Source organism: Cheilinus undulatus, linkage group 9, assembly GCF_018320785.1.
Source record: "Cheilinus undulatus linkage group 9, ASM1832078v1, whole genome shotgun sequence".
Classification (NCBI taxonomy): domain Eukaryota; kingdom Metazoa; phylum Chordata; class Actinopteri; order Labriformes; family Labridae; genus Cheilinus; species Cheilinus undulatus.
In genome coordinates this window covers 22,764,734-22,791,691 of record NC_054873.1, presented here as the reverse complement: position 1 = coordinate 22,791,691, position 26,958 = coordinate 22,764,734, and the positions used below count along the sequence as shown (strand labels likewise).

Below are 26,958 nucleotides of genomic sequence, written 5' to 3'. Positions count from 1 at the left end.
AGCAATTTTGGCTTTTTTCTTCTACTGTTTTGTGTTGTTCCAATGCACATAAAGGAAATAAACCTTTGTGTACCAAAAACATTTGTAATTGCAACAATTTCTGGTGGAAATGGTGTATTTTCTGGAAAAATTCCAGGGGTGCCAATACTTTTGCCCATTGTATTATGGTAATGTATTAAAATGTAATTTCATTCCTGGTGTTCACAGCTTTGAAAAACAACATTCAGGAGCAGCTTATCTGAAGCAAGAACAGCAGTCTGTGTTTTTCTGGATAAACTACGGACCCCACGGTCCACAGCTTTATTTTTGTGGGGGAGAAAAATCACCATTAAATGGAAACTGTCAACGTCGAGGTCTGTGGAACATCAGAGGCACTGTCTGCAAAGAAAGACTAGCACTGAAAAATTTAAAGATCCCCTCCAGACATGTTGAGATGTATTAAAAATATTCTACATTGAATAACAGTTTGAGTCTGGCATGAGTTTTTTTCTTTTACACAAGAGTTCAGTTTAATTAAATCACTATAATTGAAACATTACAGCTTCTGCTTCTCCCTCATTAAAATACCATGGATGATTTGTCTTCATTTCAAAGGTTTGACCACTGGGTGTCTCCCATGTCACAGTTTAGGTAAATGTCACTGTACTTTTCAAGTTTGCACATCTGACACAAAGGTTTATCCTATGTTTGAGTATGTTCAACCTAAACACACAAAATTTGTTTTCAGTTCAACTAGCTATTAAGAGAAGATGGAGAATCATTCTTCAAAGAGTCCCACACAGTGGCATCTCAGCGGGAGATTTCGGGAAATTGGGGAAACTATCTGCATGACACAACAGTCAAATTTAGCTCTGGGATATTAAAATTTGATCAGAATTTGTACTTAGATAAGCACTTTTAAAGTCTGGTGATACATTTTGTATGCTAAGATTTGTTAATATTTTACATTGATCCACCTTGGGATTGTGTGATGTTTCACAGAAATAACAGAGCAAAATGAACAACAATATGATTCCCTCTTTTCAGTTCTTATGTTTTATTTTCTGTATCATTTTTAGTGAATTTTTCTAGCTCTAGTGAGGCAATTTAGTAACACTTTCCATTGTTGGGAATCAGACATGCGGATAACAAGACAGAGGCCTGCAGAGACCTGTATTTGTAATTTTGGAGGGAATTATTCAAACAAAGAGTCACACAACTGAGAGACTCATCATCCCAGAATAAATGAGACGCATTGTCCTCTCTGAATGGAGGAGATTTGAGGCGACTAACTTCTGTTTACTTCTGGACCTGGTAAGACACCAGACTCTAATCACACACCGTAATCATAAGTAAGAGGCTTTGATCTGGGCAGAAAAAAGATGTAGGAAGCATTCCATTTAAGTTGAAAGTTCCATTTGCTGTCTTATTGTCTTTGCTTTTGTGTAGTTAATTTTCTTGGCTGTGCCCATTTATGTCCAGTACAGTGCCTACACCAATGTGAATATCAGTGTAACTGCTATAATCAAAGGGTTCCTCTGTGGTTATTGTGCTGTGTTTGTAGACTCCTTAACCTGAGCTTGTTTTTGTTCTCAGTACTTTCTTTAAAGTCACGTGTGAAACCACATGTAACGCCATATATGTTTCCGCCATTTTGTCTTCTTTTTTCTAGTCCGTCATTTTGAGAGCCTCAGCCACCTTTTCTCCCTCTCTGTTCTCTCATTCTTAAACTCTCTCACACACACATTAACATGCTTTGATTTGCTTTGTAAGAACTTTGTTGTAGTCAAGTTTCTTAAAAGTTATCTGTTTGATTTAGTTTCATTAGTTATAATTGATGCTGCTTTGATTAATACCTCACAACTGCGGGTTCAATGGTTTTATAGAGACTAGATTAGCAATGAGGTGTGAAGAGTGAGCAGAGAACATTTGGGTTCTTACTAAAACACAAGCTGAAACATGGGTTATCTGAATGAAACATACAATTTTACTTCCACATTACCCAGAGGACAACTTCACTCATGGTGCAAATATGTATCACGTAAAAAGCCGACAACAATCCACCAGAAACATGACCAAAATAATCCCATCAGGGATCACTGTACAAGAGGCAACATCCAAACACAAATGAAAATATTTTTAACAATCTGCCTAAGGGCATGATGGAGTCAATAGAGGTGGAAAAAATACAAAAGTATTGCACTCAAGTAAAAGTACAGGTACTGCAGTTAAAACTTAATAATTTTAATAGAAGTAAAATTACTCAAATGTACTCAAAAAAGAACAAGTACTCAAAAAATACAATTTCAGTTTTGGCTTCACTTCGGTGCAACTGAAGCAGATTGGGATGTGTTGTCCATATTAATATAAAGTCAATGACATGTTGAAGCTAGTCTTGCAGCATATTTTTGGAGGTCCAACCCAAATCTGTAGCTGTTTTCTGGTCCAGGTGGGAGTCCCCAGGATGAAGTCATGTTTATTGAGTGTTAGTGCCAGCAGTCAAGTTTGTCAAAAATTCTGAATTCATGCAGTTCCTGTCCATGAGCTCCAGGTAGGACACGTCCAATTTCTCCTCTCTGTCAGTCCCACTTTGTGTAGGAAAAGATGATATTTGGCAGCGAGATGCTTTTGGTAAACTGGGCACGGCTCAGTGGCCTTGTGTCTGTCAGGGCAGTGTTTAAAGACTTGAGAGCAGATTGAAAAAATGGCAGCTGGTTTGGAGGTGTGTCTCCTGTCTAATCTTCATGGTACAGTGAGGCTGACAGCTGAAGCAAAGCTTACTGGAGCAGGTGGTGCTCTCTTGTTTAACAGGTGAGAGCATTCACTTGATCATTTCTTGCTGATACAGAAAGAAAAGTACATCAAAAGTGTTTTTTTCCCTTTTTTGTTCTATCAATAGAAACAACCAAAATTTATTGGATCCAAAAGTAGGCAAGAAGTGTTGAAAATTGTATTTAAGAATATCAGCTATTAATGTTTCATTCAAAAGCTAATGAAGATTAGATATTTTCTTAAGTGTATAATTGGTAAGCAGGGAACTGGTGGAAATGAGCAGAAATGTGGAGACTACTGAGCATGAGTGAAAAACCAGAGCCCTTGGACAATATAAGAAACAGCATAATCATTGTCTTATCTCCACAAAGGCAGCAGAGAGTGTTGATAATAATGAAGGATACCAAATGTTCGAAGGGAAGTATGGAAGAAAGGACAGTATTGCTATGGATGAAATCAGCCACACTGGATCCTCTGAGGTTTGGGGTTAAAATTAAACACAGATGAGGAGCATGCGCAAAAAATGTAGTCATTTTTGTGAGGCTAGATGTAACATGGAAGAAAAAATATTAAAATCCCATTTGAAGGACTTTATAAACAAGGGATTCAAATGTTAGGGACCAAACAGTAAGTCAAAAGGAAAACCAGTGGTTTGGATGATTGTTTTCAGAAATTATTTTGAAATTCTAGGAAATTTGTTTGGATTTTTTTGGGGGGTAATTTGCATAAAAAATTAATGTACATTCATGGAAACTTTGGGGATATGTATGCATCTTTTAAAGAGTTCCACTGGAGTTTTTTTTAGAGATATTTGACTTGTTTTTTTTTTTTTTAGGATGTTTTGGGGAAATTCTTTAGAAATCTATCAAACATTTTCACTGAAATTTGTGACATGTGATTGCAATTTTGAGGAATTTGGGGGGCACTGTCCTTTGAAATATTCAAGAAATATCTCAGAAATTTCAGAATCTTTTTTTTGTTAGCAACATAACTCAAAAAGTTATGGATTGATTTTGATGAAATTTTCAGAAAATCTCAGAAATGGCATAAGGAAGAACTGATTAGATTTTGGGAGAGATCTGGATCACCATCTGGATCCAGGAATTTTTTTAAAGGATTCTTTACTATTGGGAGATAGGGCTAATGGTGGAGGTCTGCGCTCTCTGAGTGCTTTTCTAGTTGGTACATGTATTTGTAATTTTGGGAAATTTGATTGGCAGTTTGGAGGGTTTTGTCCTTTGAAATTTTCAAGATTTTTCTTGGAAATTTCAGAAAATCTTCTTGGATGCTTTGGAGGAATTCTTCTGTCATTTCTATGAAATAATTGGGATGTATGTTAGTACATTTTTTTTTAATTTGATGAGGAATTTTAGAACAAGTTTGCTTTGTTATTTTGAGGATCTTGCTGGGAAATTTGTTTGGACAATACAAGACATTTTCTTTGTAATTTGGGACGTGTATATGTTATCTGGGGAATTTTATTGTAACGTTTTTGTCATTTGAAATCTTCAAGGATTTTCATATAAATTTCAGGGAATTAGTTTGGAAGTTTGGTTGAATGTTTCCATAATTGTTATGGATTTTGGGGGATGTGTTTGTATAGTTTTTAGAATCTGATGAGAAATTTTAGGGGGGAGTTTGCTTTGAAACTTTTGGGAACTTATTTTATTATTTTCAGGAATTTGCAAAAAAATATAGGGGATTTTTTTGCTAAGAATGTTAAGGTATTGTCATAATGTTTCCAGAAATATCTGGGGAATATTTGAAGAAATTTTGGGTTACTTTGAATTTGATGCTTTTAAAATATGTTCTAAAAATTTCACATACATTTTTGGGTATTCCTTTAAAATTTTTGAGAATTTGTATGAATTTTGGATAGGACAATTTCTATGAAATTAAGAACTTTTAGCATAACTTTTATTCATGCTCAGCCCCCAAAACACTCCACCATGCTTATTTCAATTACTGTTACATTTCTAACTGACTAAAGATCTCCAACAACTGACTGTAAGACCAACACAACCAAAGCAATGCTTTAATGCTTTGAAACCAGTGCAGTATTTACTGCAGAAGCAAGACCTTAGGGAAATTTGTGGACATCATTTTTGCAGAAAAAAAAATCAATAACAACTGATACCGGTTTAAAGACAAGACTAGTTTTAAACTTAACAGATCTTACTGATCTGAAGTGGGAGGAACAAAAACTGTACTCCAAGCAAATGCTCAGGTTGCAGTAGGACATTAGAGAGGGGGCTTTTTCTGTTTCTTTTCATTTACATTTGTTAGAGCTGAAACATGCAGAAATCATAAATGGTCTCAATGCAAAAATTAAAGGCATTAAATACAAAACTCTGGGATGTATTTACCCATTTTGTACAACAAATGTGCAAGGAAACAACCCCATGTTTAGATTATATTTTCTTTAAAACTTTCTGTAAATAATTTATGTGCCTTTAGAATTTTTACTTCTAAATCAGTGAGTAAGAAAATTCCTAGGGCATTTTTATTACTGATTTTAGGGAAGAAGAGATTAAATTTTTCTGTTCTATAACAGATACTTTTTTTCATTTAATCCATTGGAAAGGATATTATTTATATGATCATGGAGCTGTTACTATGAGGTCGCCCTTTTGTTTTGGTGTACAGTGACGTAATACCACCTACTACCAGCAGAGGGGGCGCTCTCCCACACACAGCCATGCCGTCCGGAAGACGAATGTAAATATTTTTGTGACGTCTCATCCTCGGAGTCATTCATATCCACCCATTAAGAAGAATATCAGTACCCCCACTTCCAGCCCGTTCTGCCGTGTGTTTTCTCCTGTCAGTCTCTGTCAGTAACCCCGCTCCGCTTCCTTGATAGCACACCTCTGTTTCTCGGGTCTCTACTTATATTGTTACTCCGGCTCGTGCGGGTTTCTTCTGTGGGTACCATGCAGAAGAGAAGGAAGCCAGAGCCGATCAAACTCAACCCGATCCCCGATGGAAACACGATCAACGGAACCGGAGCCACGGAGTGAGTGTCAGCACCTATCTGCTAGATTATTAAGACGAGTGAATGAGGGATGGTGATTGACTGTCTGGTTCATTCTTATTATTAGATTAATAATCAGAGAGCGATAGGACTCAAGGCTGCTGCAGTATGCTAAGAAATGACATCTGAATGGCTCCTGCACACTGTGATGTGGCTACACTTCTTTCCTAGGTTTCTCTTTCTTCGGTCTACAGTAACAGGTGTGTGTTCTGTGGGGGGGCTTGTTAGAGCTCAAATAATCATAATCCTGATTACAGTAATGATAATGACAGTGGATGATTTGTGATTGTTGAGCAAATGGAATAGATCAAATGCATTCCCACCAGTCGTCAAGAATTGATTAAAGCTCCTGCGAGGAGTTCTTGTTTGATTATGAAACATATGACATTAATACTGATCTTTAAATGCAATAAGACGTATAAACGTAAATGAAAGCATCAGCAAAAAGATTAACCACAATGTCCAAGATCAGTGTAATAGGGTAGGTGTCAGATTTTCCAAGGACAGCATCCAAAATGAGGGACACATGTAGCAGTAAAAGAAAACAGGAGGAGTTCTGTGTTTCAAAACACTTCTTATTCAAAGTCTTAAGCAATGGAATCAGCAGAGCGTTAGTGACATTTTGCGACTTTGTTGACCAGTCGTTGACCCCTCTCTGTGATTTTACGTGGTTTTCTGCTTCATGGCTGAGTTGCTGTTGTTCCTAAATGCTTCCACTTTCTCATAATTTCACTTGCAGCAGTGATAAAATTTTATGAACCGTGTTATTGCAGAGGTGGCATCGATCACACTTAAAGTTACTGATGACTTACTTTGTATCACAAATGTTTGCAAATGGAGACTGCATGGCTAGGTGCTTGATTTTATACACCTGTGGCAATGGGTCTGATTGAAATAGTTGAATTCAATAATAAACAGGTGTGGCCAAATTATTTTGCCTATATATGTTTCTTTTGTTTTGAAATTCCAAGGAGTGGTTGCCAGGAAAAAAAAAAAACAATTGTTTTGAGGTGACTTGCAAAAAGATAAAATAATAATAATAATAATAATAATAATAATAATAATAAACTTGAGATGTTGGGAATCAAAACCGCTGAATCCCAAAGAAAACCAGAAAAGTGATGATGCTTCACAGGGCTGCTTATGATATGATTTTGATCATGGCACAAATTTTCAAAATAATTATTCTGATACATAAAAATAATGATTGTTAAATCTGATTATTTAACATGATGATCTGCATCACTTTCATTCAGCAAACTTAATTTCTTCACACTTGAAAAACAACAAAGTTCAAATAGATGAGTGGAATAATACAAGAACACTAAATTAATTATTTAGGATGACGATAAATAAACCAGCGGCCAAAACAGATCAAAAACTAAAAAATTTACCACACAGAAAAATGTAGGTGTAACACCGCATAAGGCAAAGTAATTGTTTAATTTCAATTGTCTTGTTTATGATCATGGAGAGCAAAAATCATGATTGACTTTTAAACATGATTGCTCAGCGACTATTACAGTGCAGAAAACAGTTTTACATTTTTTTTAGTCTTTTAAAAGTCTTTAAATTCTAACATTTAATTCTGAGAAGTGTGCAGCACCCCTTTCTTGCTGCATGTTATAAACTGTAATAAATAGCGTTTCTATTTTCTATTTCTCTTTCATATTGCTCAGTAGTGGTGTCAGTAGATCTTTCTGAATTGAGCTATACATTTATACAGAACATGACAGTATTTAGTTTCACTAAAGCAGTTACAGAGTACTCATTTGTCATGGGAATGTGGATGAGCAGCCCACCTTGTCTTAAAACAGGGTGGGATTCTCCTAGCTCTTATTTATGTTTACAAGTTGATGCCATGTAGAGAAATATTCCTTCGTGTCAGAGAAGTTGTGTTGTCCAGTTATCACCGTGGTTTGATCGAACACGGTAATGGAGATCTTAAACTGTTGTGACATCGTGCTCCAGCAGAGAAAAGCTCGGTTAGTCTGGCAAAAGCTGGATCAGTGGAGATGAGAATTACATAACATGTCACGCCTCATGATGCTCGGTTTTCTTACGGGTTGTAGAGATAGAGTACTTTATTGTGTCACCTTTATGTCTAATTTTTTCGTTTGTAAGATTCACATTAGATGCTTTCAATAGCTTATTGAATTACTAGTAGTTTGTTAATGGAATAATTCGGTCAGCAGTTATTTTATTGGATTAAGCAAGAGAGTTGTGCCTTGGCTTTGTTTGGTAGCAGTTATTAAATTGACATAGTGTTCAGCTGGGGTTGACTAGATTCTATGGAGCTATTATTGTTGCAAAAGTATTTGCAAATGTGTACAAAGATCTGTGCACAAATCTGCAAATGCATAGGCAGATTTGAAAATGTGTGCACAAATCCACAAATGCGTGCACATATCTGCAAATATGTGCTCAGATCTGCACATGTGTGCAAAGATCTGTAAACGCATGCACAGATTTGCAAATTCGTACAAAGATCTACACATGTGTGCACTAATCTGCAAATATGCAGACCAATTTGTAATTGTGGACTTAGTTAATTTTGGTTGAAGAAAACTCACTCTTTTTGCTTCAAGTTGTCAAAATCCTCACAAGCCATCAGTTGCAACTGAAATCTGCCTGTCAATTGGCTGTCATACACACATGAATTTTGCAACACTTGTATCGCGCATGATCCGCAAATGTGTACTCAGATCCGTAAGCGTAAAGACTGGGTCTGCTTCCCTCAGCGCAGACTTACAGGCAAGGCTGCCTCCTCATCGCATTGGCATCACACAGAAAGCAGCTGTTAAAACTTAGTACCGGCTTTAAGGTTTAAGGTCAACGTGAAAGGAGAAATATTCTTATATTATACTATTATTATTCATATTTTCATTGAAAGAGTGAAAAAATTGATGACTTCCTTTTCTCCAAAATCGTATCACAGCGGTGGTTGAATTATCTTCACTAGACAGGGGTTCATTGTGTTCTGTTTTCCAAACAGGAATCACCATTATGATGCTGTATGAGCCGGGTGATCGACAGAGTGGTCTGTAACATTTATATTTATATTAATAACAGGTGAAGGGAAAGATTGCCGTTCTTGAGTGGATGTGAGTTTTCTGAACCAAAATTAACTAAGTCCACAATTACAAATTGCTCCACATAATTGCAGATTAGTGCACACATTTGTAGATCTTTGTACAAATTTGCAAATCTTTGCACGCATTTACCAATCTTTGCACATGTGCAGATCTGAGCACATATTTGCAGATATGTGCACACATTTGTGGATTAGTGCACGCATTTGTGGATTTGTGCACGCAATTTCAAATCTGCCTACACATTTGCAGATTTGTGCACAGATCTTTGTACGTATTTGCAAATACTTCTGCAACAATAATAGCTCCATAAGATTCCTGCTGCTGAGGTAGAGGAGCACTGTGTCACTATGTAACAGCAGCGAGGAACTCTGAAACAGAGATTTGGAAAGATGTTTTGTTTTGGGATACCATTACACACCCACGCTGTGTTGTGACAGTAAGCCGTGAAGCCTGGTAATACTTGCTCTTTCTCTTCCATAAAAAGCCAGTTTTACCTCTGAGGAAAAGCGTATTCTGTTTCAGGGCCAGTGATGGAGAATGACGAGTGCACATCTGTCTCTCACACTCTGCACACATTTGGTTCTTTAACACTGCATGAACACTTAATTCCTGCACACCAACGTGAGAAAAAGCAGCTGAAGAAAACAGCATTGCAGGTAGATTTTATTTTACCTATTTGTTTGTTTGATGTAAAGGATGCCAGTGAAGCATTTTATTTTTCAGGATGAGCCAAGGGCCATTAAATGCTAAAACATCCATATAGTACACTGGCACATGTTCAAATACAAAGTGAGTGTCAAAGATGGTAATTTTGTAATTGAATTAAATTGTAATATGTCATGATTATAATGTACAAATGTAGCGGCACCAGCCCAGTGAAGGTAAAAGAAAGGGCTGGATATGGCTACTAGACTGCAGCTCTCAGACACTCCCTCTTGCAGACCTCTACTGTGAGACAGCCCCTCAGTCAAACAGAAGTGAAGTGATTTGCAGGTTTTTCCGTTCAGCTTTTTTCATAAACAAATTCTGGCAGTTACATTCCTGAAATACCACAGTGCTACAATTTCAGACTAGGCAACATTTCATAATTAAAACAGAGAAAAAGTCAGCAGTCTAATCTGGGATTAATGTAAGTAGTTATGCAAACAATGGCTTACTTTAGCTTCTTTAGCTTTTAGCTAAGCTTATGTAGCTACGCTAGGTACATGGGTAACATTACTATGCAAGCTACATTGGCTCTAGTAATGTGAGCTTTAGCAAATGTAGTTGAAAATCATCTAGCTACACTAGCTACATAGGCAATGAAAATACATAGCTAACATAGCTATAGCTAAAGTGAATGTAGCTATGAAGTTTATGTAGCTAACATTTGCTACATAGAAAGGTTAGCTTTTGCAAATGCAGCATAAGCTATTGCAACTTACATAGCTTTGTTAGCTTAAGTTGTAGCTATATTTGCAATAATCCAAAAAGCCATAGAAAACCCCCAGACTTTTTATCCATGGAACCGGCACAATGCTAACTACCAGGTTGGTCTACAAAAATACTGCATCCAGTGTATCCCACATATAGATGATGCTTGGATGAACCACCCACATACCTTCACAGCCACCAAGTGTAATTGTCAACCATATTTTTCTTCCTTTTAATAAACTGTAATCACCACCATACGTCTATACCATAAATCCAGCAATTAAAGTGTGATGTGTTATATTAAAATCAAGTTTTGTAAGCTGTTGTATTAACCCCTTAAAGCCTGAAAACACAAATAATAGCCAGAAAATTCAAATTTTTTGGAACTGAAATGTTTATTAAACTTTCTGCTGAAATTCAAAAAAATCCAAATTTCCATAAAATTTTACAAATATATTTTTAGTAACTCATTTCATTCATGAGATGTTTTTGGGAACTGATGATCCACTAGAGGGCATTTTTGTCATTTATCAGATTGTATTCATAAGTTTTTTGAGTAATTTATTGAGCATATTGATTAGATAGAGGTATCATAAAAGTATGTATCAATATGATACAACAGGCTTTAAGGGGTCAACATTTTACCGCGGCTTATTGCTGCTGAAGCTCTCCTGCACCCTAGAATGATGGCTGTGATACACTACCTCATGAATAATAAGCCTTCAAACACACACCTCATAGCTAAACTGCCATCATCATATTATGTCAAGTGAAACCTTTCAAAAGGTAAATTCTTTTATTTGAGTGTCTTTATACAACGTATTGTTGATGAATACTGTTAAAACGGTAGAAACAAAGAAAGTTCAACATCCCTAGAATCAACATGCTTCCATACCACCCTGATGTAGTAAGGTGAAGTTCAAGTGTCTGCTATCAGCTGCTTTAAGGTTAATTAGTACTAATTTAGAGATGAAAAAAACTACCTTTTTGATTTATTTCGGATCCAGAAGAATCATGTTCAAACAAGATATAAAGGTGAAAAAAAGATTATATAAAAACTTGGAGTTATTGCAAAGATGCACTCTTTATGTTTTGTTAATGAGTCGCACTTCCTATCACATGGTTACATGGTTTGCGCTATAGTATTGGGTGTTTGTATGGCTTCTCATCTTTTCTGATATTTTTCAGCCTTTCTCTTTTTCTGTCAGAAGATTTATCTTCATTTTGAGTAACGATCTTTTCCCTGACTTGTTTCTGCATTATTAAACTATGTTTTTGGTAAATGATAATTGACTTGAGCTTGCAGAGCCTCTTCTAGTCATCTGACTACTCAAAGCGCTATTTACACTCTAGGTCACACTTAGCGATTCACACCCACTCACACACTGATGGTGAAGGCTGATAGTCCTGCAGTATTAACTAATCCTACTCATTCACATTCAAACACAATCACAAGCCACTGATGCAGCAGTGGGAGAAAACTCAGATTGGCTGTCTTGCCCAATGACACATCGACATGCGATTGCAGGAACTGGGGATTGAACCCCCAATCTTCTCATTGAGACACTGCCACTGATCCACAACAGCCCCAAAAAATTGAAATAGCTTGTGAAGTTATAAACAAATGTTTAAGATTTTCCAGAATCCAAATGACTGCAGCCATGATATTCAATAAGGAAAAAGCACAGGTGTAAATTAAAACACTGATTCACGCTCTTGTGTGTGTGATTCAGTGAATGATTAGTGTGTGACAATGAGTCAGTGTCTCTGGAGATGATGCAGGGAAATAAAATTTCATAATCTACACCTGTGCTTTTTCTGCTTACAATGAAAATGGTCTGTTTTACATCACAATAATCAAAGCTAGTGTGTATCAGTGTTAAAACAGGAACAAAAGAAACTTACCAGATTCTATCAAAAGGAAGGAAAGGGCCCATGTTTCAATACAGACATATAAAAATTAGTACTTTTTTTTGTGGGGGGGGGGATTTTGGACCAGGGTGCTCTCCCTGGCAGCGCAGGTGTTGTATATTGGGTGCAGATGAGCCTAATGCAATCGATGAGCCCCTCATTGAAACATGACTATTCCACTCTGGTTGAAAGGAGTTGCCATTACTGCCCGCCAAATGCTTTCTCAGCGTGAAATGGCTGGCAGCCATGGGAGAGCTGTACTGAGCGGCCAACATAATGCCAGCCAAGCATGTAATATTATCAGAGGAGATCTGAGAACAAATAAAAACAACCTGTTCTGGAGAGAGCAGGCAACAGGCCATTTCTTTTAAAGATGAAAAGATATGATCCTAACAAAGCACACTGTACATCTAAACACACTACTGTATGATTTGGGGATGTTTTTAAGGTTTTTAAGCTCTGTTATTCAGAAAAAATGATACTGTTTGATTTTTTTTTTTTTTTTGCTTTTCGTATGCATGCAGTATGTAAAAAATGGCTTCAATCATCAGCCAGTTTTGCATGTTTGTGGTGCCTATTTGTTATTGATTAGATTGCAAGAAGATTTGATACATAAAACTGATTCTCATCAGCCAAAATGGTTATTGTTTTCAAAATGAGTAACTGTTTACTTACTAAACTTTTCTCCTCTGCAGTAATTTAACACCTGTTAAGAATAAGGTTTGCAAACTCACTAAAATAATAAATGATCAATAGCACTATATATGATGAAATTGTTGCATTTAAATATGTCATAAGCACCCAAATTCGGGTTCATGAAAAACCCCGGTGGTGTGCCTTATATTATTAGCCTGTAACAGTATAAAGACCTAAAAATTAAGGCACCTTGGAGATGATACATTAGAGTCAGTTCTGAGATCTGTTAAAAGCAGTTTATGCTGTAATGTAGGGATGTAATGACATCTTATGAGATTGAAATGTCATGAGATTTCTCAAGAAGATGAGAACTGTCTCTCTGGATCAGAACATTTATACAGAGCAGCCACAATACCGGAGTCTAATGTTGGGACAAAGATTAATGTGGAAAATACCCTCACCACTTTTAAATTGTTAGTGTGGCAGTTATTGGAGAAGTTGAACACAGCTGACTTGTTCTAATCACCACATAAAAGACAGATTTCCTATAGTTCATCTCATCTCATTCTGTATCGTATTGTATCATTCTCTCTTATCCCAATAATCATCAGCTGGCAGCCCAGAGGCCACATCAGGCCCTTCACATCTTCCCATCTGGCCACAGAGAAAAAAAATGTTTTTTTAACGTTTCATCCATTTTTGAGAAATCCTCCTGTCAGCTGTTACTAGCAAATGTTAAATGTTAATCATGAATTTATCAGTTCATTCTTTCTTGATAAAAACACTGTCCCTTTCTGTGAAAACTTTTGGTTTCAGGTGTTTTGTGAGTGCAATTTCCCTGCTTGGGTTTTACCACGTATCAGTACACAGCATATTAGCATCAAACCCGGTGAAAGATAACATGACAGCCATAGAAATACTCAGCTAAAATATCTCAGTGGCTCCTTGGCTCCTGGCTGACTGCAGTATAGGTCATAGATCTCACTGTTAGAGCCTAAACATTCCATACATTCTAAGGAAACTAAAAATAAATAAAAAATAATTTGTTGATTTAGTTAGCGGCCTTCAGGTCGTAGTGTTGTATTTAGTTTCTTTGAAAGTTCGGCCCCCAAAGTGCCTGTTTAGGAAAAAGCTGTACAAATGTAGCTGACAACCCCTTGCCCTATAGTATCATCTTGTATCATATCACTTTGTATTGTATCATATCCTCTTATCTCTTATGGTATTGTATCATTTCAAATTTTTTGTATGATCTATTCTCATCCCTACTGTGCCATTTTGTATCATATCATACTGTGTCATACCCTATCCCCAATAGTATCAATACCTTGTTGTGTTTTGTCGCATTGTATCATATTGTATTGTATTGTAACTAGGGGTGGGCAAAAATATCGATTAATCGATGCATCGCAATATTTCCTCCCCCAATTCAACATCAATTCAGCAAATCCTCTGAATCGATTCACCTCCTGGCCAGTGGGGGTCACTGTGTGTTGTATGGATGGAGGCCTCACTCAACCAAACAACAACCAACCATAACCATGTTATGTGAGGTTTATCACAATTTCCAAGAGGACAGAAATATTATTTAAGTTTACATGCACTTTACTTTTTCAGTGTTTATACAGAACTGTCATGTTTTTTACTTTTGTACTCCTTATGCACAAATAAGTTATTATTGTGCAAATTTTTATTTTCAGATGTTTTATTGCTCAAAAATGTGAGGTGACTTACCAAATATGTTCACATGGGCATGAAAATAATTATTTAAAAATTGTCAACAGGTTATTTGTGTGTTTCTACTTCTTACTGAATCGACATTGAAGCATTTAAATCAATATCGAATTGAATCGAATCAATATTGAATCAAATCGCAACCTAAAGAATCGAAATCGAATTGAATCGTGAGGTTCTTAACTATACCCAGCCCTAATTGTAACGTATCGTATCATATTGTATTGTATCATGTGGTATCGTATGGGATATCATGTCGCATTGTCACATACCGTCTTGTACTTTCTTATCCCCCTTAGTGCCATATCGTCTTGTGTCTTGTCATATCATATCCTCTTACCCTCTATGGCAAGTGTTATTAACCTTTTTGATCTCGGGGCCCAACCTTTCCAGTACAGAGGCGCCCGGGGCCCATTCAAATTTTAACACTGAATTGGAAATCATACTCTTGATTTAAATTGTATTCAGTAACTGTATCTAATGTACCTACAGGTGATCAGACGGAAGAGGAAGAGGAAGAGAGACATGAGCGCTGCTGTGCTCCTGTTGATGTATGAGTATTTAAGACAATAACAGAGAATCATGTCTGTCTCTACAGCCTTATTCCTCATATCAGTGAATATGTGAAATTATACCTCATTGTTGGATTTAACAACGAAGAGATTCCTTCCTCTTTGCCACATAAACACAGCGTCTATGATCCACTGTAAATAATAAGTTTCCACTTTTTTCTCGTCATTTCGACTTTAATCTCAGAATTGTGTTTACTTGGTTGGGCCTCTTTTTGCATGAATTACTGCATCAATGCGGCGTGGCATGGAGGCGATCAGCCTGTGGCACTGCTCAGGTGTAACAGAAGCTCAGGTTGCTTTGATAGCGGCCTTCAGGTCATCTGCATTGTTGGGTCTGGTGTCTCTGAAATGAAATCAGCATTTCCATAAAGCTTGTCAGCAGTAGGAGGCATGGAGTGCTCTAAAATGTCCTGGTAGATGGCTGCGTTGACTGTGAACTTCAGAAAACACAGTGGACCAACACCAGCAGATGCCATGGCAGCCCAAATCATCACTGACTGGAAATTTCACACTGGACTTCAAGCAACGTGGATTCTGTGCCTCTCCACTCCTCCTCCAGACTCTGGGACCTAGGAGGGTGCTACAACGATGCTGATTCATTTTCCAGCAGGACTTGGCACCTGCCCACACTGCCAAAGGTACCAAAAGCTGGTTCAAAGACCATGGTGTTACTGTGCTTGATTGGCCAGCAAACTGGCCTGACCTGAACCCCATAGAGAATCTATGGGGTATTGTCAAAAGGAAGATGAGAGACACCAGACCCAACAATGCAGATGACCTGAAGTCTGCTATCAAAGCAACCTGGGCTTCTGTTACACCTGAGCAGTGCCACAGGCTGATCGCCTCCATGCCACGCCGCATTGATGCAGTAATTCATGCAAAAGGAGATCCAACTTAGTATTGAGTGCATAGAAATCAACAAACTTTTCAGAAGCCTGACATTTCTGTGTAAAACATCCTTTTTCAATTGATCTTATGTAATATTCTAATTTTTTGAGATGCTGAATTTTGGGGTTTTCTTATCTGTAAGCCATAATCATCAACATTTCAAGAAATAAAGGCTTGAAATATTTCACTTTATGTGTAACAAGTCTGTATCATATATGGGTTTCACTTTCAGAAAAGAGTGACAAAAATATTGAACTTTTTCATGATATTCTAAATAATTGACATGCATCTGTAGTGTTTCGTATTGTATTGTCCCATCTCAGACTGTGTCATATTATATTGTGTAGTCTTGTATCTTCTGGTATCATCTTAACTCATCCCTTATCCTATTTCTTTACGTCTCATCTTTTTTGTGACCCCAGTCTTTTATCTCTTCTTTTCTTGTGAGCTGAGTGTCCTGTAAAAACCCTGGTGTTACACATTGCAATTGTAGAAGTTGCATGTTTTTGTGCCACTTTTTATTGTTTCCTCTGTTGAAGTGGTTTCGGTTCTAAATTACACAATTCTTTATTTTTTTGCAGAACAGGTTCATATAAATACATAGAGGTTCGTGAATACAGGAGTTAGCAAAGGAAGTGTCTGACAGGGTGCTGCCAAAAAAGTGTGAGAAAAAAAGTTCAACTACGAACTGAAACCATGTTAAACTGCATCATCCTTATTAAACAAAGATACATTGAATTCAGTTTAACTAAACCACTAATTTATTGTTATTTTGTATTTTGTACTTAAACTGTGAACTCTGGGTCACTAAATAATTGTTTTCCAATGTACTTGCTGTAAATAAAAGTCACATATTGTGATTGGGCTTTTAACATGAATTTAACTCTGACTCAATGATGGAAGTTAGTTAAGGAACTGGGACAAATTGTGAGCAAAATGCAAAATATTTATAGTTCCTCTGAGGAACTTTTAAGTTTGCACAATTTTGTCACCCTTACTGTGCAGATTTTGTTCGCTGCGTTTATAAGCTGTGATTTGTTTTTTAACAAAATCAAAACATTAGTTTAATTATCCAACATTCTTTAGACAGTTTAATGCACAAAAAGAATCAAGAATCTCTGCTGTGGAAATGTAACAAAAAAAGCTGTTGAACAACTTAATTGTACACCCAGCCCCCACATCAGATTCAGGTATTAAACAGAGAAACTTAGAAATAAACAGTCTTATCGCTGGTCTTCTCTTTGTAGGCCATTTATAGACATCAGCAGTATTTTCAGTTTGTTTCATAAACAGCTTTAACACTCCTCTCAGGAGCTTTACAATAAACAATAAAGGTGTGATGATGACGCAGGTCCTTAACCAGCAATAGCACATAATAATGACCTTAAGACCTGAATCCATAAAGCAACATGCAGTCAACTTCATTCATGATATTTCAGAGAGAAATTTCAGATTAACAGCAGTCTTTAAAGAAATGCTTGTAATTTTATAAGTCTTTTGGGGTCCAGGACTATAGTTGATCTGTTTTCATTGATATCAAGTAATTGAGAAAGAGTTTCATTCAGCTTTTCTTTGGGAGAACTGCAGTATCCCATTGATTCGATTTTTAAAAACAGAAGTAAAAGCAGCCTCATTCACAAGGCAAAATGTCACAAAGAAAAATGTAATAATATTTCCATTTCATCAGAGCAAGCTGCTGCAATATTGCGTCTTTTCTCCTCATGTTGTAATGGATGTCCTTGGACATTGTGTGGATGGAGCGCAGAAGGCCAGTGTTGTGCTCACTTCCTTCAAAAAAAAAAAAAAGGAGGAGGAGGGTGTGTGTGTGTGTTGGGGGGGGGGGGGCAGTATGCAGCTACCATTTTCCCTCCTACATCATGTGGAGTGTTACTGCTCCTCTTCTCAGTACCTCCAGCCTCCTCCACCTCCAGCTCTTGTCGACAGAACGCCCACACTGCCCACAGCCAGCTCAAACTCACTACCTCGTCTCCATGGATATGCAAGGCCCCACTGTCAAAAATAAATCCACTTAACCCTCTCTTTGCTGTGAGCGTGAGAGCTGAGAGAGGCGCTCTCACTGCTCTCTGCTGAGTCGTGATTAAGTACAGGGATGAAACAATGCGTAATCACCACTGACCATCTTTTTATCATCACGAGCATTTTCTAATGCAAATAAAAAGGACTGGTCTTCATTAGAAGCTGATACAACGTGGACATATGAACAGTATTTACTATCAAATCCTGCACATGCTTCTTAGCTTTGTGTTGAACAAGTCAGTAGGTATTTATTTGTGTATCAAATTAGCGCATTTGCTCATTGATTAGTCAAAGCATGATATTGTTACCGACCTTTGGAATCATATAAGGGCCGTCATAATACCAACCTAACCTAACCTGATTTCTCTATAAAGCATGATTGACTTCTGATTCCAGATCAAAGCTCAGACTGGCTTTGTGCAGTGTAGTGAGGGAGGAAGGGCAGGTCAAACAGCAGCAGATCAGAAGAATTTACTCCACAATTGATCTCTCAAACAAATGCATCGTTATGACAGCAGTGGAAGCAGCTTCACAGTCCAAGGAAGCTTCACGCTTCCTTACACTGGGACCTGTGTGCTTCCTGTCTTCCTGCATGATTGCCATTGTTCCCAGAGGCTCATGAAGTTTTGTTTTTCTCCTCGGTTTTTCATCTGTAACAATAACGCAGCTGATCCAAACTCCTTGAGGGTTGTCTCTGGAGAGAGCAGGTACTACAGGGAAAGAACATCTGCAAAAGTTGTGTCTAAATAGATCAGAGAAGCTTTTATTGAAGGGACTGTTCATAAATAATGCATGAATTACTCATCTCTCTGTCTGTCTTCCATTCTTATCTCTCTAAGAACAAACTTGGAGGCGCTGCAGAAGAAACTAGAGGAGCTTGAGTTGGATGAGCAGCAGAGGAAACGCCTGGAGGCCTTTCTGACACAGAAGCAGAAGGTGGGAGAGCTGAAGGACGATGACTTTGAGAAGATCTGTGAGCTCGGAGCCGGCAACGGAGGAGTCGTCTTCAAGGTGTCTCACAGACCCTCCGGTCTGATTATGGCGAGGAAGGTAAACTGTGAAACAGGGCTAGTACAAGGCTTTAGAGAAGACAGTAGCTAAAAATCTTTCTCAGTGTTTTATGCACAGGGTAAATGGGGTTTTCTTGTGACAACAGTAAAACTATATCCAAAAATGACTATATGGAATTAAAACGTGTCCTCTCTGACTGACACGCTATCCTGACATGCCAGAAAGACTGTTTCATATATCCATAATATGGATGTATTTCACATTCATCGGGGAAACTTCCCATATAAAGTGTTTGATAAGGGTAGGACTTTTCAGAAAATTCTCAGAAGGTGATTGGACAAACGTTCTGTCACATTTGATAAGGGCCAGTCAGAGCAACAAGACAAAATGAGGTAGTTGGCAATGCGCGGCACTGTGTTTGAAACCTGAGCTTTGCAGGCTGGCGCTGACATACTACATGAACCATGAAGCTTATTGGGGCACACACAAAAAACCCTCTCTGCTAAGAGAAGCTCAACGTGGCTCATTTCTCTTGTTTTGATAAAGAAATGCTGTTGAGGCTTCACGTGCAGCTCCAGTCCCAATATCATTAACTCAGGTGAAAAGCTTTTAGTGCTGTTCTTTGCTTTGCTGGCAGCAGCCATTGCTATTGGCTCACATTATAATAAAACCCCACCTGTAGCTACCACCTCATTTTCCTCAAACAACGCTGATTGGTCAGAACCATTTTCAATCGGCACATAGGATGTGGATTGGAGTTTTCCAAGATAGATTTGTGGGTTAACAGACATCTGCTTTGCAAGGTTAGATTAAAGCTCCTGTGAGAGATCATAAGAATCATGAATGACCTAACAAACCTGTACAGAGTAGGGCTGGGTGATTATGGCAAAAATCAAAATCGCGATTAATTGAGCTTTTTACCTCGATTATGATTCATGAATGATTATTCTACCCCTAACCTCTTACTCTGTTTGAAAATACTTGTATAATTTTAAAACAAATAACTGAAAGGAACAGGCCCAGAATAACAAATTATGGTTATTTATTGAAACTATTTAATTCAAAACACACATCAGCTGAAATGAAAACTTTTTTCATAAAAAAAGTCAAATTTTCATCATCTTTGACCATGAAAACAGATCGCAGTTTGTCTAACAGGTCAATTTTTCTGCTCAGTAGAAAAATCTCTTAATTAATTTCAGGGAAGCATGATATTAGATTTTTGCCAATATCAAATATGTTAATATTTACAAAAAAGGCCAGTAGTTATATTAAATGAATACTGATAAATATAGAAAAAGACTTCCCCTGAAGCAGGTCTTTACGTCCAGCCTTAAACTCCCATGTTCTGATGGCCAATATTTACACCTGAAGTAGGCTGATGTTTATAGCCCAAATATTGGTTGTAAATATCAGAAGAAATTTTTATATCTGCTGATATGGATACTTCTGTTATTATCAGTATGCCTGTGTCATACCAATAATATTTTGCCCTATTTGATTTAGCAGCAAGAAACAACAGATGCTAACATAAAAAATGTCTGGACACAACAGATAAATGTTGCTAATTGTTATCACCAATGCCACATAGGTCCGAACAATTTGTCATTTTTCAACTGCAGTGGCGATATGGCAGGTTCAATAGATATAGCATAAGGATGTGCAGTGTTAGTCACATGACCTGAAGCACATCAGGTTGCTACTTCTACGTTATATGATATAAGCCAAAACTGCAACCAAATAAGCATTCCTTGAAGACAGTCAGTATTTCAGTATTAAAAGTCCTTGCTTTTTTAAAGATTTGTTTTAGCTTTTTGCATTTATTCAGATAGGACAGCTGAGGAGAGGCAGGAAATATGGGGAAGACAGAGAGGGAAGACGTACCAAATAGCACAGAGACCACGATTCAATCCTGCAACCAGTGTGTCAAGAACTACAGTCTCTGTAAATGGGCACCTGCTCTACACACTTAGCTAAACTGGTGCCCACAAGCCCTTGTTTTTGACTGGTCTTATCCAAATTCTCAGATTTTGTTTTTTAATTTAATAATATTGCAATCATCAATAATATGTCACTTTATGTGTATTTAAATGAAAGTTTCTTTTTTTAATTAAATTATGGGAAAGAATTACCTTTTCTATGCTGTTCTAATTTCTTTGAGATGCACCTCTATAACCTTTGTGCTGTAGCTATAAATACACTCTGGTGTGTCCTGTTGTCTAGCTGATCCACTTGGAGATCAAACCTGCCATCAGGAACCAGATCATTAGGGAGCTGCAGGTGCTGCATGAGTGCAACTCTCCATACATTGTTGGCTTCTATGGAGCTTTCTACAGTGATGGAGAAATCAGCATCTGTATGGAGCACATGGTAATTATCATTAAAATAAAGGTATATGTGTCAGTGCTGACTTTATTCTCTGTATGACCTCATTGGTATTAACAGAAACCATCTATGATTCATTGTGTTTAACATTTCCCTAACATGCTAGGACGGTGGCTCCCTGGATCAGTCTCTGAAGAAAGCAGGCAAGATCCCAGAGCAGATCCTTGGCAAAGTCAGTATTGCTGTGAGTAGCTCCAACAACTCTCTGACAAGTTCAGACTCCACTCGTCACACTGCAGACGTTTTTCTTCTTGACTCACAAGTGTTATTGTCACAGATGCATTTGCATGTAAATTGTTGGTTTGGCTCTCCAAAAGTACGTAAGACCTGTCTGTGCTAATATAAAATATTTCTCTTTCTAGGTCATTAAAGGGCTGTCGTACCTGAGGGAGAAGCACAAGATCATGCACAGAGGTCACTTGCTATTTTACATGCTAAAATATTTTATGAATATATTCTTGTCTGTGTTGTAAACTTGCATCCTCTCAGTGTTGTACATATGAATGCTGTAAAGAAATGTCAGCAAAGACAAACATTTAGTAAACAGCCAAAAATGCACATGGCCTTTGCAGCAGGTTTTTCCTGTTGTGCTGTTTTCTGTTCCCAGTTGAACATTTGCCCGACATGCCCTTGTAAATATTGGATATCCTTCTTTCAGATGTAAAGCCCTCCAACATCCTGGTGAACTCCCGTGGTGAGATCAAGCTGTGTGACTTTGGAGTGAGCGGACAGCTCATAGACTCCATGGCTAACTCCTTTGTGGGCACTCGCTCTTACATGTCTGTGAGTAAAAACAGATATGCTCCTCCTTCCCTGCTGCTCTCATTCATTCGCCTTTGGGAATCTTGATACAATGTCTCAGATTTAGATGTGTACATTAAGGCCTCTAGAATCCCCAGTTCAGAAATAGCAAATGAAACACCATTTCAGATAAGAAAGCAGCCAATGGATTTTTGATTTAGTTAGTTTCAAGTAGATAATATATATCTATGGCTAAAACATGCCAAGTTAAATTGCTTGGGCCACTAATGATCCTTATTAGTCATCACAACCCTGTCAGCATTGCCACCTGAAACACGCCAAGATTCCGATCATGCACGCGCCAGGTAGTGACAAAGCCAATACTATCAGCCCCAATGCATTGCTTTTAATGCCCTCCACAACGCACATGTAAAATTAGATAGGAAGCAAGAGCTAACACATCACCGAGGTTATTAAACTGGCATCGCCCTCCACAAGTTTCTTCATGCTATGCTCATGACACCTGAGGAAGATTCAACTGTTTGCTGCTGGGTTTCAGAGCCATCCCCCTTCTGTGCTAGCTCTTTCTGTTTATGCCCACACACAGAACTTCTTTCTACTTTTGCACCTTTATGTAAAAAGGTCAAACAAACAAAAATAAAACTACTGCCGGTGCCAGCATTACAAAAGAGAAAAGAGATTACAGAGAAAAGTCAGTAAAAAGATGTGAGAGAAGTCAAAGCCAGGGTAATTTTCAAGCTTCTTCAATTACTATTTAACTTTGACTCGACTACTAAGATGTATTTTATTCTGTCCCTTATAAAGCCTTTTCCCTGTAAGCCTCTCTATACTGAATTTGTACCCAGTATAAAATGAAAACTCTCTATAAACTCTCTATACTGAACTTGTACCCAGTATAAAATGAAGCAGATCACACATAAAAAGTGACCCATTGCTGTCAAAATTTAACATCAATTTAATAATCTTTTCATTGATAAGATCCTGCCATATTGTAACTTTAGTTTTTACATTGCCTATTAAAGTTATTCCCAACCTTAGGTGTTTTAGTCTTTTATTGATTTTATAAATCAGTCATGGTCGATATAATTTGGCCTTTTTTATGAAAAAATAAAAAACAAAGATCTTAAAGCATCTTTAATGTCAAAGTGAAAAAAGATTTCTACAAAGCAGTTCCAATTAAATAAAAAATATATAATGTAAAATAAATAACTGCATAAATATTCACCTCCTATAAACTGACTAACCTAATTCAAAAGATGTCCAGACAATTGGCACTAGTAGTCTCAAATTTAGTGAAATGGGGATCACCTGAGGGCAGTGAATGTGTCTTAAGTAATTGTAGTATAAAGACACCTGTGTCTGGTAAATCAGTGTTCCTGGCAACCATTACTCTGTGAAGACAAAAGACCACTCCAGGCAGCTCAGAGAAAAGGTTATTGAAAGTATTAGTCAGGGGATGGATACAAAAAGAAATATTCACTTCAGCTAAATTACTGTCAAGATATGGAACGATTGTGGCACGTGTAAATCTGCTTAGATTTACAAACTGAGGGACCGTGCAAGGAGACCAGTGAGAGAGGTCACCTGCACACTTATGACTACTCTGAAGGAGCAACAAGCCTCAACAGCTGAGAAAACAATTGAAGAAAACCCATTAAATCTCAACTATGCTAAATGCTAAAAGGCATGTAAGAGGCTCAATGGTCAAATGGAAGAAAGATCTTTGGCCTGATGAGACTAAAATAATGCTTTTGGGCCATCAGACAAGTGGAACACCAAATACTGCACACCACAAACACTTCATCCCCACCGTGAAGCATGGTGGTGGCAGCATCATTCTGTGGGGATGCTTTTCGGTAGCCGACCCTGGAAGGCTGTAAAGGTAGAGGGTAAAATGAATGTGGCAGAATATAGGAAATTCCAGGAGGAGAATCTTATTTAGTCTGTGAGAATTCCAGCGTGTGAGATGATTTATTTTCCAGTAAGACAATAACCAGAAACATACAGAGAAAGCTACTCAGAAATGGTTTGAAGACAACAAATTGAATGTTCTTGAGTGGCCAAGTCAAAGCCCAGATCTCAACCCGATATAGAATTTTTGGCTGGACTGGACCGGACCAAAAAGGGCTGTTAACACTTGATCCCCACGCAACCTCACAAAGCTTGAGCAATTTTGCAAAGAAAAATAGGGTAAAATTGCAGTGTCCAAATGTGCTAGCCTGATTGAGACCTATCCACACTGACTCAGTGATGTGATTGCAGCTGAAGTTGCATCAACTAAATACTGACTTGATAGGGGTGAATATTTATTCAGTCACTTAATTTACATAAAATATTTTTTATTTAATTGGCGTTACTATGTAGAAATCTGTTTTACTTTGATAATATTTTTTTGTAGTTTTTGTAAAAAAAAAAAAAAAAAGCCAAATTATATTGACCGCGATTGATTTATAAAAATCAATAAGGTAAAACATCCGAGGGGATGAATACTTTTTATTAGCAGATAGAACCTCCTCCCCAGAATTGGAAACCAACATTTTTATTGCTGTATCAGTTTTATCAGATCCAAGCACCATAAACCATTTTGATATTTAACAAGCATGAATGTAATAAAATGCAGCTGTACTTTTGCCTTACAGGTTAAGCTTCCATGTTTTATTTGCATCTAGCTGTTGTTCAAGTTATTGATATGGTATTGATATCTCAGCATATGTTTGTTTTACAGCCAGAGCGTCTGCAGGGCACTCATTACTCAGTCCAGTCAGACATCTGGAGTATGGGTCTGTCCCTCGTTGAAATGGCCATTGGACGATTCCCCATCCCACCGCCTGATGCTAATGAACTGGAACAGATTTTTGGCTTTCCGATGGAAGGAGAGGCAGCCTCCAGTGAATCCTCCCCAAAGCCACGCCCTCCTGGACGACCAGGCAGCTGTAAGTTTAATGTGTTACATTTTGTTACGCTTATTTATTTTAAGTAACAGCAACACTGACTGAGAGCCATCTCAAAAAAGTGAAATGGTTTGCTGCAGTGGTGAGTTAATTAATGCTGACAACACAGTAAAGTATGACAAATGTTAATATTATTCCTCAGCATACGGACCTGACAGCAGACCACCGATGGCTATATTTGAGCTGCTTGATTATATTGTCAATGAGGTGAGTGTGATCAACTGTGCTGTTGTATACATACATCCTTTGTACAATGTGGCAAGAGACTGATTCTCCAAATATCAGCAAAGCAAGAGTTAAGTCAACTGCATGCATGCTGCTGTTCAGTTAATCAGCTTTATCTCAAAGCAATATTGCAATATTGCTAATAACTGCTCTATAGACAAGAAACTCAACTTTTCTTTTTCAGCCTCCGCCTAAGTTACCAGGGATATTTAGCTCCGAGTTCCAGGACTTTGTGAATAAATGGTATGTACTGTAGGCTAATTATTTGACCCTTTTGCTGGAATATATCATATATTCTAAGTTAATGGCTCAGATTTTATGCCACCTAGTGGTGATAAAACACACTACAATCTAAGCAAATATGCATTTCCTTTGCAGTCTGATCAAAAATCCTGCAGAGAGAGCAGACCTCAAACAGCTGATGGTGAGTGTGAACATTTAAGCCTTCTTAGTAAGGCTGAGCAATTTATCGAAATTCAGATTATACAGCAGTATGTCCTACTGCAATTTCTAAATTGCAGGAGGTGCAAATGTTTCTTTAGCCCGACATGCATTTCAAAATACTGTTTTAATTTCTTTTTTTAGCAGAGATGCAGACATTCAAATGTCTTTGCAAACATTTTTCTTAATCAAAATGAAAAACTATTCCCTTTGATACAATTCATATTGAATTTGCAAAATGTAACTAAACCATCACATTTTTCTCAAAATCTTTTATCCGTAGTTTATATTGTTTATATTAAAACCAATATACGATTTATTGCTTGCATTTGATAGAAAATACACAAATTGAGGAATTTAAAAAAATTCATGTTACATCACAGTATTAGGGAAAAATATTGAATCCTTGTTGCAAATCAGTCAGCCCCAATTCTTTGTCCCTTGGTCCTCACTCTTTTTCTTCAGGTGCATCCTTTCATCAAACAGTCTGAGGCAGAGCAGGTTGACTTTGCAGGCTGGTTGTGCAGTACGATCGGACTCAATCAGCCATCGACACCCACACATGGGACAGCAATGTGAGACCCCATTCTCAGAGAACCCCACATTCCAAGTTCCCCTGGATTTGTATTTAGGGTGAACTATATATTTATATTGGATATGTATTTACAAGTTGTGCAATCAATAGATAAATATTTAGTTTGAAACCAACATGCCAAGTAAATTCAAGTCTTTATTGAACAAATCTTTGGGCTACATTAAAGGCCTGTCTAAAAGCCATGTTTTCTAATGATGGGATTATTTAATCATAAATGCTGCTAAACCTCTGTGCTTGATATTCCTCTTTGCCTTGTACCCTCACTGCGCCACATTCAGATCTATGCTTGCTTTTGTGAAAAAATTGTCTTGTGAATTAAAATATTTTGCAGATCTGAGTGACGTGTTTCAGAGATATGATCTCTTCTGATTAAAAAGGAAAGCATGACATCCTGTATAAGGCTTCAGCATTAGCAAGTTCCTCAAAGGGTTCTTCTTCCCTGAAGACCTGAAATGACAAAAATAACCCAGTCTCAACACAAAGTTCTGGTTTACTTCAACGTGCCTAGTAAAATATA

At 37.5% G+C, this 26,958-nt stretch overlaps 1 protein-coding gene across 1 annotated transcript; it reads left to right on the top strand.

Annotated features, from left to right (window-relative positions):
* Positions 1-5,499: 5,499 nt before the first annotated feature.
* On the top strand, positions 5,500-26,816 carry map2k1 (mitogen-activated protein kinase kinase 1). The gene is made up of 11 exons (XM_041796217.1): positions 5,500-5,767; positions 18,911-19,121; positions 21,306-21,452; positions 21,574-21,651; positions 21,830-21,881; positions 22,126-22,250; positions 24,955-25,162; positions 25,323-25,387; positions 25,590-25,648; positions 25,784-25,829; positions 26,312-26,816. Exons 1-11 carry the CDS (start codon positions 5,685-5,687, stop codon positions 26,423-26,425), a joined length of 1,188 nt encoding a protein of 395 aa, XP_041652151.1. The 5' UTR covers positions 5,500-5,684; the 3' UTR covers positions 26,426-26,816.
* Positions 26,817-26,958: the final 142 nt, after the last annotated feature.

Excerpts from the sequence above, each read along its gene's own strand:
- map2k1 (XM_041796217.1), top strand. The coding sequence starts at position 5,685 with ATGCAGAAGAGAAGGAAGCCAGAGCCGATCAAACTCAACCCGATCCCC. Across the intron at positions 21,453-21,573 it reads GCATCTGTATGGAGCACATG|GACGGTGGCTCCCTGGATCA; the intron begins GTAATTATCATT and ends CTAACATGCTAG. Across the intron at positions 25,388-25,589 it reads TTGATTATATTGTCAATGAG|CCTCCGCCTAAGTTACCAGG; the intron begins GTGAGTGTGATC and ends TTTCTTTTTCAG.